We start from the raw sequence: 12,591 nt of genomic DNA on the forward strand, positions 1-12,591 counted from the left end.
ACTCGGAAACGTAGTCAAAATATCAACAGTGTGTTTAATACATCACTTCAATCAATACAACGTTTCGGGACCCAGCGGACCCTTTGTCAAGGTGATGTATTAAACACACTGTTGATTTTTTGACTACATTTCCAAGTGCCGCTGCTTGTTTGATGTTTTGACTACAAATTCCACCTGATGGCACCGAAACAGATATACCTGCAGTAAGGGTGAGTACAGATTCAATCTGAGATATATATATATATATATATATATATATATATAAATAATTCACCTGCTTCCTTGTTAGGGCCATGCTGTTTGAAGTGCCCCGGGCCCCCCCATAGCTTTAATCCGGCTCTGCCATTGAGACCTGCATTAACTTATTGTACAGTACTAACTGAGTACCAAAACATTGTGGAAGTGGGTTTTACCTGTGTAAAGCAATTTTTGCCCAACTCGCGGCCAGCTGAATCTCCCCCTAGTTCAGAGGTTCCCAAACTGTGTGCCGTGGCTCCCTGGGGTGCCTCGGGACACTTGCAGGGGTGCCCTGGGTTGGTGGTCCAGGACCAATTCAAAATATTCATGGTCAATATAATAGGCAAAACCAGTGCTGGTGGCTGCCAGTCATAAAATATGTGGCCCAAGAAACTACAGCAGCCAATCAGAGTTCAATGAAGAAGAATTAATGACAGAGATTGTTACCAATAAGAGAGCTGGAAATCTGCTAGTATTGTAGTAATTATGATTACATCATTAAGGATTAGAGATTGAAGGATTCACCAACAATGGTGCCATCAGTGCTTAACATCAACAGCATGAAACTATTGGCTGAGAACCATCAATGATTTGAATCATATGGCTGTGGGCTAATCAGGGAAGGGGTGCGGTGGTGACCTGTGTTATTAGGAGGTGGAGCTAGTGCTGTCCCAATCAGTGAAGGGGCGGGGGGTTTAAGAGCAATGCCCCATGCACTGGAAAAAAACATTGGTATGTCCCTGCCATCGACCGCAACTGATTTCAAACCATCAGACCTCCACCATTGATGTCAACCCTTTAGACCTCCGCCATTGATGCTAAAACCATTTACTGTATCATCAATGTCAAGCCTTCAATCTTTGCTTATCATCGATGGTCAGTGACCATCCCTAAACTGCATGCTTCCTTTAAGCTTAGCAATACATTTGTACGTTCTTTGTACTTTTATAATCAGGTGTTTATTTACTAAGACGTGTTGCCCATAGCAACCAATCAGATTTTAGCTATTATAAATGTTTTGCTGTACATTCCATAAAGCTAGAATCTGATTGGCCATTATAGACAACACCTCAACTTTTTATTTTAGTAAATCTACCCATAATAGACAGTTCATTCACTGAGAACTCATTAATAGGTAAAAACACAGACACTCTATTACCCACCTTGATAAATTAATTATACGATGACATAATGTTCTATATTTTAATATTCACTTTCCTACTATGGCATAACTGAGACTCCATTACCTATATATTGTGTATGATTAATGATGGTTGGCCTATCATCTCAGAACACATTTTACTTTGCATTACTATTATGCCTCCATCTTCCGTTGGGAACAGAAAGCTCCACTTACCGTAATGTGGAATTATGGCCCAAGCCATCGCTGAAGCGTATATTCCCCCGATCATCCAAAACATACACAACCAGCTCAGGTGCTCGCCTCGTTTCTCTCTTGCAAGGACTTCCGAAAAATAAGAAAATGCCGTTGGAAGTGCTCCCCCGATCCTGTAAAAATCATCAAATATATAAGTCCGTTATTTATTTTGTTGATCAGGACTTTTATTATTAATTTAACAATTTTATTTCATTCTAGCCGAATACCTGTGCTTCGCTAAGGAATTTCAAGTATTTCCGTGAGTACAACTTTCATTTTGAAGGACTTCCTGGTAAACTAATTAGACTTGCAACAGGACATGCTCCGCCCACAGCTCCCAATCTTTGTCAGGCCGCACCTCCGGGCGGGCCTTCCTTGGATTGATGCTGTGAAAAGGCTGGCGCTGAGGAGAATAATCCGCCTCCTTTTCTGCCCCATCCCGCCTCTGCTGCTGCCCTGCTCAGTGCTGTAAATAATGGGACGACAGGCCGAGCTCCGCCCGCTGTATGTTAAATATGTAAGGTCTGCAGGGTTAGGCTGACTCTATTCCAAAGGGCTCTAGGTCTCCTTGCTTAGCTTCTCGCTCTCCTTAGGGCTCCTCCATTGAGGTGAAAAGGTAAAGATTTTCACACAACACTTAAGGTCACTGGGAGAGCTGTCGGTACCCTTTACGCAGCAGATAAGCAGCTGCTGACTATCAAGCTTTCCGTAAATGCATTGAAGAATCAAAATATTTATGTCTCCTTTCCTTCTATTGCTCTCTGGGGGGTTTGGTAATGTTTAGTTCAAGTGACAGGTAAACCTCTGATAATTGAGACACTATCCTCACCTGACTGGAAATAGGTTGGTTAAGTACTTACATCTGATATATATATATATATATATATGTATGTAAAAGGCAAATACCACTGACTCATCACAGTGTCAGTTTTAGAACAGTCCGTTATTCAAATAGAGGAGCAACATTCAGCGATATTTGACAATGTTTAGGGGTGGCAGTTGATGTGGGTCCCCTATTTGAATAATTGAGTGCTCTGCAAATGCCACTGCAAGGAAGTCCAGGAACAGAGCATTGTGTCTTCCCCCCTCCACGACTTGGTATCGCCAGGACCAGCTGGGTGGGCTGTCTTAACTATCCTCTGCGAGGGGGTAATTATCTCACCCCTTTGTGGGTGGAATTTTGAAAAATCCCTTCTTAGTGGGAGCCTGTGTCACGAAAGCAAGCTATTGTCCAAGTTTCAAGTTCCTAGTCCTTATGGTTCAGGAGATTTTGTGATCAGTCAGTGGTATTTGCATATACATATATGTATATATATATATATATATATATAAAAATTGTTTTATTAGTCCTAAAATATCAAACATGGCTGACAGTTGTTACTTCAAGCAACACATAACACTATAGTGCATCGCTGCCGGGAGTTGTATTTGTGTAACCATTGGACACACATCAATCATCCAAGTTGCCCTATGGTAATGCAGCATGGCCGCAGAAGTAAGATCCCTGAGACATTTCTACTGTGTACAAGATTGCAGTCACGGGCTGGGACACTCCCCGGAAACGGTCACGACATGACTGCATCTGAGTCACCACCAATGGCAGTTGCAGAGGTGAAGCTTCAGCCTAGTCCAAAATTCAAACGGGATCCACACCAACTGCCAGTGAGTCCTGGCCGGCAATGTTTGACAGTGTTTGGGGTGGCAGTTGGTGTGGCTCCCCTATTTACATTTTGGACTGTGCTTCAGCCCCACCTCTGCAACTGCCACTGGTCACCACTCCGCAGTTACCTCCCCCAAATGCTCCCTGTCAATCACTATGCAAACAAATTCTCTCTGCAACTGCTGACACAAGACCATCGTAGCACGTGCAGTGCAACTTATACGCATGCGCAGTAGCAAAAAAATCGCTCCACTGTGTACATAATTGTCACTGTGTACAGAATATGCGTAGAGTAACACTGTTCCGGGGACAGCATATAAATAGTTTTATGAGTATATTCTGTTCTTTTCAGAAGAAAGCACCAGGAATTAAAAAAAATTACTAAATCATCATTAGCAAAGCTAGTAGTGCCTTGTTGTTCAGGAGCCCAGAGAGGCTAAAGAGTTATGCAAACACGCTGTGATATCGCAAAAGAGATTGGTCAATTATTATTATTATTATTATTATTATTATCATCCATAAACAGTACGAACAGAACAAGAAAAAAAAAGTGACTTACAGTACAGAGCAGTGCAAGACATGGACAAGGTTTATAAACATTCAGCAGTCATAAAACTTAAATAAGCAGCAGGGTGGCAGAACCCAAGGGTTAGGCGCCGTTGTACGCGTAGCCCGACTTCACTGTCTGTGCTGCCAAAAAACATTTGCCCTACAACTTAACAATCCAATCTACACCTTTACTGGGCATGATGGTAAATGCAACTAACACATGGCAGCCATTACTCGTTACTGGTCTGCATCAGAGGTGTCACAAAGGGGGTGCGGGATGCACACGGGCGCCACCCTTCCGAGAGGGGTGACACCAAAACGTTGACTCAGCTCCTGTCACTGAGTAGGAGACAGCAGTGCTGGAAGAGTTTCCGGGGGCTTCCAGTGAGGCCAATCTCCCTTAATTGACATCAGTGGGAATCCCACAAGTTCACACCCCATGTCTGGGAAGCCACACCCCTTTTTGGATACGCTCATCAAAGGTGTGCACAGGGGATCTTTTGCCCGCACTGGGTATCATTGACTCCGATGCCGCCACTGGTCTGCATGTGTTGTTATTTTCAGATCACATTATCTGGTCCCAATAAAGCCAGAAGAAATCCATTGACAATTTTTCAGGGCAGGCCCAGAAAAGCATCATGTATCAGTGGGGATGAATATCATATTAATCATGGGCAATCTAGTTAGTATTATCATTATTTATTTAGGGCTAGCGTATTCCGTTTCACTGTACAACTGAATTATAACACCCAAGTTATTACTACTAGCTTGGAGGATTTATGGGCTTCCATTTTTTCAAGTAAATCTACTTTTTCACCCCCCGTTACTTTGGGGGCCCTAGTCATTATCACTAAAGGGCCTGTTATATGTGGAGATGCATATCGGCGCTGGGACGGTGTGTTCGCTCCCAGTGCTGATCTCCCAGCAGAATGCAGGGGATCTGCGTCCCCTGCAGGGCACCGGGTCGGGCAGCGCTGGGACAGTGTGTCTGTCCCTAGTGCCTGTCAGTATGCTGCGATGGGTGTCCGGTGCCGGGACCAGGCATTGGTTCCTTGCACTTGACCACAAGCGACGACAGACAGCGCTTCAAATCTGGTGCCGGTTCGGCAGCCAATTGGAAACGCCGCCCGCAGACTTTTAAAACTGGCGCCCTCCGTGAGACAATCACGGCTCGCAGAGTGGCGGTCAATGGGACGCGGCCGCTTCGAGCCAATTGGAGCTCGCCGCACCTGGCCCCGCCCCTGCCATCTGATGTCAGATGCCGTTAGTACCAGGAGGAAGCAGAATGCGCAGAAGAGCGGTGAAGAGTTGGGTGGTGTCGGAGAGAAGAGGACGCCACGGGAAGAGCTCCAGAGGCCGCGGCAGAGGCCAGAAGACGCCGGGGTCCAGCAAGAAGATTGGCGCCGGCGGTTGGATGAAGAGAAGAGGTGGGCCAGCGGCAGAAGAATGAAGATGCAGAGGACAGGAGAGGCAACCAGGGTGGAAAGGAAAAGAGCTGACGAAGCTCCCCCCTGGTGCCTCTCCCACCGGGACAAGTAGGTCATCGTGAGGGCACCTGTCACCCCCCTCCCTAGACCACCAGGGTTCGGGCATTAGGCCCGTGGGCACAGTAGGCGGGCGCTAGGCCCGTGGGGCAATTTCAGGCATTAGGCCTGTGGCTGCATTAGAGGGCATTAGGCTCTAGTTTAAGAGCGGCCATTTAGGAATATAAGGTGACCCTGGGCCTTAGGCATTAGGCCCAGGTCACCTATCTTTCTCCACATTAGGCGGGCACTAGGCCCATGGGTAATTGGCAGCTAGGGGGCACTAGGCCCAGTATAAATAGTGTGCACTCCCCTCACCCCCCCTCACCCCCAAGGTGAATAAGGGTGGTACTGGGCACTAGGCTCAGGCCACTCCGATGTGTATATGAGCCCCTGATAAATTAGTGTATGGGGAGGTGGGTAGGCTGCACGACGCCCACTCCCCAGGAATACAAAGTAAGTTTTACCCGTGTGGAGGAGCGGTTCAACTCCATGCACATAGGGGGTCATTCAGACCTGATCGCATGCTAGGTTTTTTCGCTGCGCTGCGATCAGGTCCGAACTGCACATGCGTATGCATGTAATGTGCAGGCGCATCGTACGGGTGCAAAGCGGATTGTTGCTGAGCGATGGATTTATCAAAGAATCCATTCGCACAGCCGGTCGCAAGGAGATTGACAGGAAGAAGGCGTTTGTGGGTGTCAACTAACCATTTTCTGGGAGTGGTTGGAAAAATGCAGGCGTGTCCAAGCGTTTGCAGGGTGGGTGTCTGACGTCAATTCCGGGCCAGAACAGGCTGAAGTGATCGCAGCGGCTGAGTTAATTCTGAGCTACTCAGAAACTGCACAAAACTTTTTTGTAGTACTCGGCTGCACATGTGATCGCACACTTGCAAAGCAAACATACACTTCCCTATAGGCGGCGACTATCTGATCGCAGCGCTGCAAAAAATAGCTAGCGAGCGATCAGGTCTGAATGACCCCCTTAGTCACAACAGCTCTAGGAGTTAAAGGGACAGAACTGTTTAATCTTGTACTGTAACAGTGAATGTTGGTAACGTGCAGGGCGGAGCTCGTTATAGTTGTGTTTAGAGTTTGTTGCACCACACACACAGAATTAGATGGAGGGCTCTGTTGTTGTTGTTGTTGTTGTTGTTGTAGTTAATGTAGTTGTGTACGCTAGGCCAGGTCCTACACGGAAGTGTGGTTCTTATCTCCTTACAGGGACTTGTAAGCGAGGAAGGAGAATTTCAGCGTGCAAGATTTGTGACGGTGAGAAACATCTCTGTCCGTGTGTCTTTTTTTGTGTGTGTTTGTCCCTATCTATCTCCCTTCCTTCAGGGCGAATGGTGAACCTTGCATGCCGGTGCAAGGATGAATTTACACCTGGTGCGAGAGTACCGATAGGTGAAATTCGGGCTCTAAGGCAGAGTGTTGAGGATGACATTCACCTAGGCTGAAAGCTCTATTTCCCTTGGTTTCGAGGGCGTTTCGGTCTGCAGTGAGGAGAGACAGCACTCAACCATCTCCTTCCCCCTAGGTCGTCGTGTCCGGGTCCATTTGGAGTTCCAGGTCTGTCGGAGTTTCCACGACCTGAAGGTGAGAGGGTGCGGCGCCTGGTAACTAGTGAGTCTACACCTGCACGGCAGCAGGCACTACAACGCACCACCACTCTCACATATACATGTGGAAACACTAGTCTCCGCACATTTTTAGTAATGGCCCATTCATTATTAGGGGCCCTATGAGATGCCTAGTATTCAGCAAACTCCGAAGACTGAAAGTTTTTGCTTGTGACAACCAATTCACAGTGATACTTATCAAGGAGTCGCACAACCCCTGATAATAACTAGGCCCTTTGGTTATACTGTAACACCAAATTATGTTCCCAACAGGAATAATGGAGGATGGGGTATTGACTAGAGGGGCATACTCATGTGAGATCGGAAATCACTAGTTTAGGACAAGTTTATACAGTATTTTTGTCCGTAACACTAATGTAACCATAGAAAAATAAAATGTGCATACTTTGAAAAGAATAAAAAATAAATAAATAAAAGACCTACAAAAATAATACTTGTGTTTAGAGATTAATATTGATTTAGAATTCTGTGTTATTTATCATCTGTCTAAATTCCCATTATCTAAAATATGAAAAATGGGTATTTGTGAGGCTGACAGACACAGTGAAGTAGATCTCCACACCATAAATCATAGGTGAAGATCCAATATTACATGACAGCCATTATTATAATTAATTATTTTGGGAGCAATTGTATCAGTGAGATATATAATAGACATAAAATTTTATGACAATCTATAGAATCGCATTGATCATTTGCCAAGTATCTAAACCACAAGCCTCTGCAGCAGATCCCGTTAAAAATAGCTAATGGTACTTCATAATAAATTATAAATTATAATTATGTCAACCAAGAGTTCTGAGTGCTGTATTACTATATATTTCCATTCGCTCAGAATAATACATCATATAGACACATAGATAGCCACTGCCCCTTTTTATACTGGGCAGCTGCCCAGGGCCCCACAAATCGATGGGGCTCAGAGAATGGGTGGGTGGTAGTCACACAGAGCAGCATTCTCTACCTGCTTACCAGCCTACAGCCAGACAGTGAATGGCTGTCAGCATGCTATTGGTGGATGTCTAGTGATATCCACCAATCATAGACAGCCATTCACTGTATGAAAGCATGTGGAGAGATAGCACGGAAACTGGTTCTTGTGGTTGTGTAGGGGCCCCAGTGCATTGCTCCAGTCTCCAAGCTGACAAGGCAGCCATGCTCTTGATTCACCTTGTCCCAACTCTAAATTCATTTAAATCAAGCACTGATGCAACCAACCATGAGCCTCCCACCTTGATCACACTCCCAATGCATCAAACCAGATTATTCTGCAATACAAAGGACAGCTGGGGGTACATGGGAGCCCTAACTTATAATGAGCTCTGCAGTAACTGATGTTAGTTTGGGAGATAACATAGTTTCAGCTTACAGGAGTCTGGTACAACACATGGGGCTCATGTAGAGTTGAACACTTTGATGCCCTGAATATAACTGGGAACACTCGTTAAGAGGAAACACACTTACATGCATATGTTCAGCTGGCAGATCTCCAGATTCTCCATGCTGTACAACCCATGAATTTGTGCCAGATCTACGTCAGGACCAACATGTGGGGTGTGGTGTGATATGTCGACATTTATAATGAGAATTAAAAATGTCGATTTGGTCATAATGTTGACATACTTAGCATGATGAGATGTCAACATGATAGATGTTGACACTTGACATATCATCTATGGGGGCCCACCTAGTCATGGCAGCTGCAATGGTATCTTCCAGGTTCCGACAGTCATGTGACTGACTGCCACTTCTGGTGAAGTCATCTGACAGAACAGTGTTCCTATAAGTAATCTCACCTATCCCTAATCCCTATTCCTAACACTCCTTGTAGTGCAAGTCTGGCCAGCCTATGGCTCTCCAGCTGTTGCGAAACTACAAGCCCCAGCAAGCCCTGCCACAATTTGCTATTAAGGAATGCTAAAACTGTGTCAGTGCATGCTGGCATGTGTAGTTTCAGAGCAGCTGGAGAGCCACAGGATGGCCATTGCCTGTTCTTAGTACGTATCTAACATTAACATTCCTACCCCCATAGTCTAAACCTAATCTCCCCCTGGTTGGGATTTCACATGTTGAACTCTTAGTTGTTTCCCGTCGACATTTTAACAATTTTGACATACTGTAATAGCTGTTGATATTGTGGTGTGTACATTATCAATATCTATAATATCTAAAATATATATTGTTATTGTCAACTTTATACCGTACCTCTATCCCATCATGTGTGTAATGTACACTTTCTCCATAGAGCAGCGTAGAGATGAGTTGGAGCAGATTTAGGGCCTGAGTTGTAACTAAATCGATGCCAATTCTGGCAGCTTCCAGTGATCAGAAATCCATGAAAACGTCCGCCTGTATTCTGAATTAGCCGCACCTATGCGATCGCACTGTCACCACTGTCTGCTTACGAGAGCTGATGTCATCACTGTTATAGTAGCTCTCTGTGCTGCCTCTGTTCCTGGTCACATAGTCAACGGGCACTAGGCTCTGGCGCGGCTCTCTCCAGATGTTTGACCTTTGCCATGCACAATACGCGACTACACCGTGCGTCTTTCTCCCGTGGCGTCCTGCATGTTAGGACACACCCTCAGACCCCCCAGTCTTGCAAAGCCATACAGGGCCACCACAGGTTCACTGTTACACTGTGCCACCACTGCTTACATAGAGGAGCATACCTCTACCTAGTAGGAAGGTGTATATGTCATTACCACCTAGCGTACTGCAACACCCAGCATACCCAATTGCTCCATGATGCATTCAGTTAACCTGTATCTATTTAAACTTGTGTCTACAGCCACCTGCATTTCTACCTGGTTAATAAACAAACACCATAGTTAATCCAATCAGCTGTGTCTACTCACCTCCGTATGGACACCTGCTGCCACTTACCGCACACAGCAGGTTAGACAAACTCTGACAATATAATCACTACTGTCTATATTTGCACCAGTCCTATTCATGGTGCAAAATGGCCTGTTGCTGTCCGCTGCCACCCAGTAATGCCTAGTCATATGTATGTGAGAAATCTCTGAGATACAGCCAACCCAGATTTGCTTGTGATTGCTCTAAAGGGCCCCATACACTAGAACGATATGTCTGAGGTTGAAGTTGGAGGCGATTTTCCTCAAACTCTCCCGGGAGCTTCTCTGGAGTGGTTCCATATGATTCCATACGATTTGGTACATTTTGCATGCGATATATCGTATACGATCCCAGCCATGCCTGCGGGAACCGACATATCATGAGTGCAGCACTAACGATCTAGGGGAGCCGAACCGACTCTCTCGGGAACGCGCATTGGATCGGAAACACCTCCAAAATGCCCGATTTCACCCGATATATCATCCCGAATGCCCTAAATTGGCTGAAATCGGGCATTATCGTTCTAGTATATGGGGCCCTTTATATGTATGCAAGACGCAACCCATGTGTAGTTTGTTAACAATCGCAAGATCCATTCACATTCAGAATTACGTACAACTTTAAAAGAGTTCCAAGTCTCATCCTGCACTTTAATCAGGTTTGGATTAAGGTAGGGGCAACAGGGATGGACATCCCAGGGGCCCACACACACTGATTTTTCAATCAAAGCAGTCTCCCTGTGGTGGCACAGCTGTTCATTAGCAGCGGCCGCTGAGGAGCTCCTCCATGTACGGTCAGTCTCGCGGAATAATGAGTGAAATCCTGTGACCCGTCTGTGTCTGCTGTTCCGGCACGCTGTCCCTGCCCAGGCTGCTGCTTCATGTCATCCAGGTAATGTAAATGTGTATGCTTGTTTCCACGGGGGCGGGATGTTTGGCAGCAATGTTAGTAATGGGGGCACCCACACCTCTGTAGTCCCTGGGACCCCACCAGCCTTAATCCAGCCCTGACTTTAATGGGAGATTTTTTTAACATTTACAGTTGTAATCCAAGCAACATAATAATACTTTGCATCATACTTACCTACTTTCTAATTCTCCTCTCCGGGAGAAGCCCGGAGAGGGAAGACGATGCAGGAGACTTCGGGGGGCGGGGCCGAGCTGTGACATCATCAACCCCGTCCCCACATTGGGAAAATGCCGCAATTCGTGGGTCCGCGGGAAGGGGGCGGTGCTAAAATGACGCGATTTGCGTCATTTGAACTCTTCCCCCCCCCACAGACCTGCGAATACGGGAGAGTATGTCTCCATCCTGCCCGCATCACTAGAGTGCGAGCAGGATGCGGGAGACCTGCCTACTCTTCCGGTGGTGCGGGGGGCTACCCCAAAAAACTTGAGCCTCCCGTAACTTCCGGGAGAGTAGGCAAGTATGCTTTGCATACATAAAATTGGCATCTGTAATAAAGGCAGTTCTCATGCCTCCTCACTCTCATGATGGAAAAGAAATGTACAAAACATTTTCAAGCCATGGAATTTCACACATTTTGACGGAGTGATTCGCTTTTAAATGTACCAAGTGGAAATTTTACAGGGTTCCAAAAGTGCTACTGTATAATGAATTTAATGTGCTAATTACAAACTGTGCTGTCCTAACTCATGCTAATATCACAGTTTATGTAATGAAGTGTCCCTAGGAACTAATTCACAGCAAATATTTAATTACATCTCTAGGAAAATGGAAAAAAAAAAAAAAAATATCTACACATCTTTCCAATATCATAATCTGACTAATGTGAATTAATGTTGTCGCGAATAATTGGCCAGAATGGAATCTAATTTACCCCCAAAATTAAAACTGGTATAATCACCTGGGGCTCAATTACAGGAGGTAGAAAACAGAAAAACGTGTATTGTGCATCCTGGGATATAGATTTACTGAGGAAATTATATACCACAGAAGAATTTATTATGTACTTATGTTTGTATGTGCTGATGGTTGAACAGGAAAAAATCTTTACATTGATATTTTAAAGATGGGGGTATCCATGTTGGTGCATTGCTACAGAATTTGGACCTTGGTCTGTTTTAATGCATTTCTATTAGTGATGAGCGGGTTCGGTTTCTCGGAAACCGAACCCCCCCAAACTTCACCCTTTTTACACGGGTCCGAGCCATACTCGGATTCTCCCGTATGGCTCGGTTAACCCGAGCGCGCCCGAACGTCATCATCCCGTTGTCGGATTATCGCGAGATTCGGATTCTATATAAGCAGCCGCGCGTCGCCGCCATTTTCACTCGTGCATTGGAAATGTTAGGGAGAGGACGTGGCTGTCGTCCTCTCCGTTATTGTTGAACTTGATTGTGCTTTATTGCTTAATTGTGGGGAGGACTGGGGAGCAGCTGTATAATATAGGAAGAGTACAGTGCAGAGTTTTGCTGACCAGTGACCACCAGTATTATACGTTCTCTGCCTGAAAAACGCTCCTTATCTGTGCTCAGTGTGCTGCATATATCTGTGCTCACACTGCTTAATTGTGGGGACTGGGGAGCAGCTGTATTATATAGCAGGAGTACAGTGCAGAGTTTTGCTGACAGTGACCACCAGTATACGTTGTCTGCCTGAAAAACACTCCATATCTGTGCTCAGTGTGCTGCTTTATTGTGGGGACTGGGGACCACCAGTATAATATTATATAGGAGGAGTACAGTGCAGAGTTTTGCTGACCAGTGACCACCAGTATATA

General features: G+C 45.6%; 1 protein-coding gene across 1 annotated transcript in view; it reads right to left on the reverse strand.

Moving 5' to 3' along the window:
• SV2C (synaptic vesicle glycoprotein 2C) overlaps window positions 1-12,591 on the reverse strand; it is a 454,860-nt gene that overhangs the window by 178,848 nt on the left and 263,421 nt on the right. Inside the window, exon 4 of the mRNA XM_063963739.1 lies at window positions 1,595-1,746. Within this exon, the coding sequence (XP_063819809.1) occupies window positions 1,595-1,746 (152 nt within the window). The remainder of the gene's footprint in view (window positions 1-1,594; window positions 1,747-12,591) is intronic.

This window comes from Pseudophryne corroboree, chromosome 1 (assembly GCF_028390025.1).
Source record: "Pseudophryne corroboree isolate aPseCor3 chromosome 1, aPseCor3.hap2, whole genome shotgun sequence".
Taxonomy (NCBI): domain Eukaryota; kingdom Metazoa; phylum Chordata; class Amphibia; order Anura; family Myobatrachidae; genus Pseudophryne; species Pseudophryne corroboree.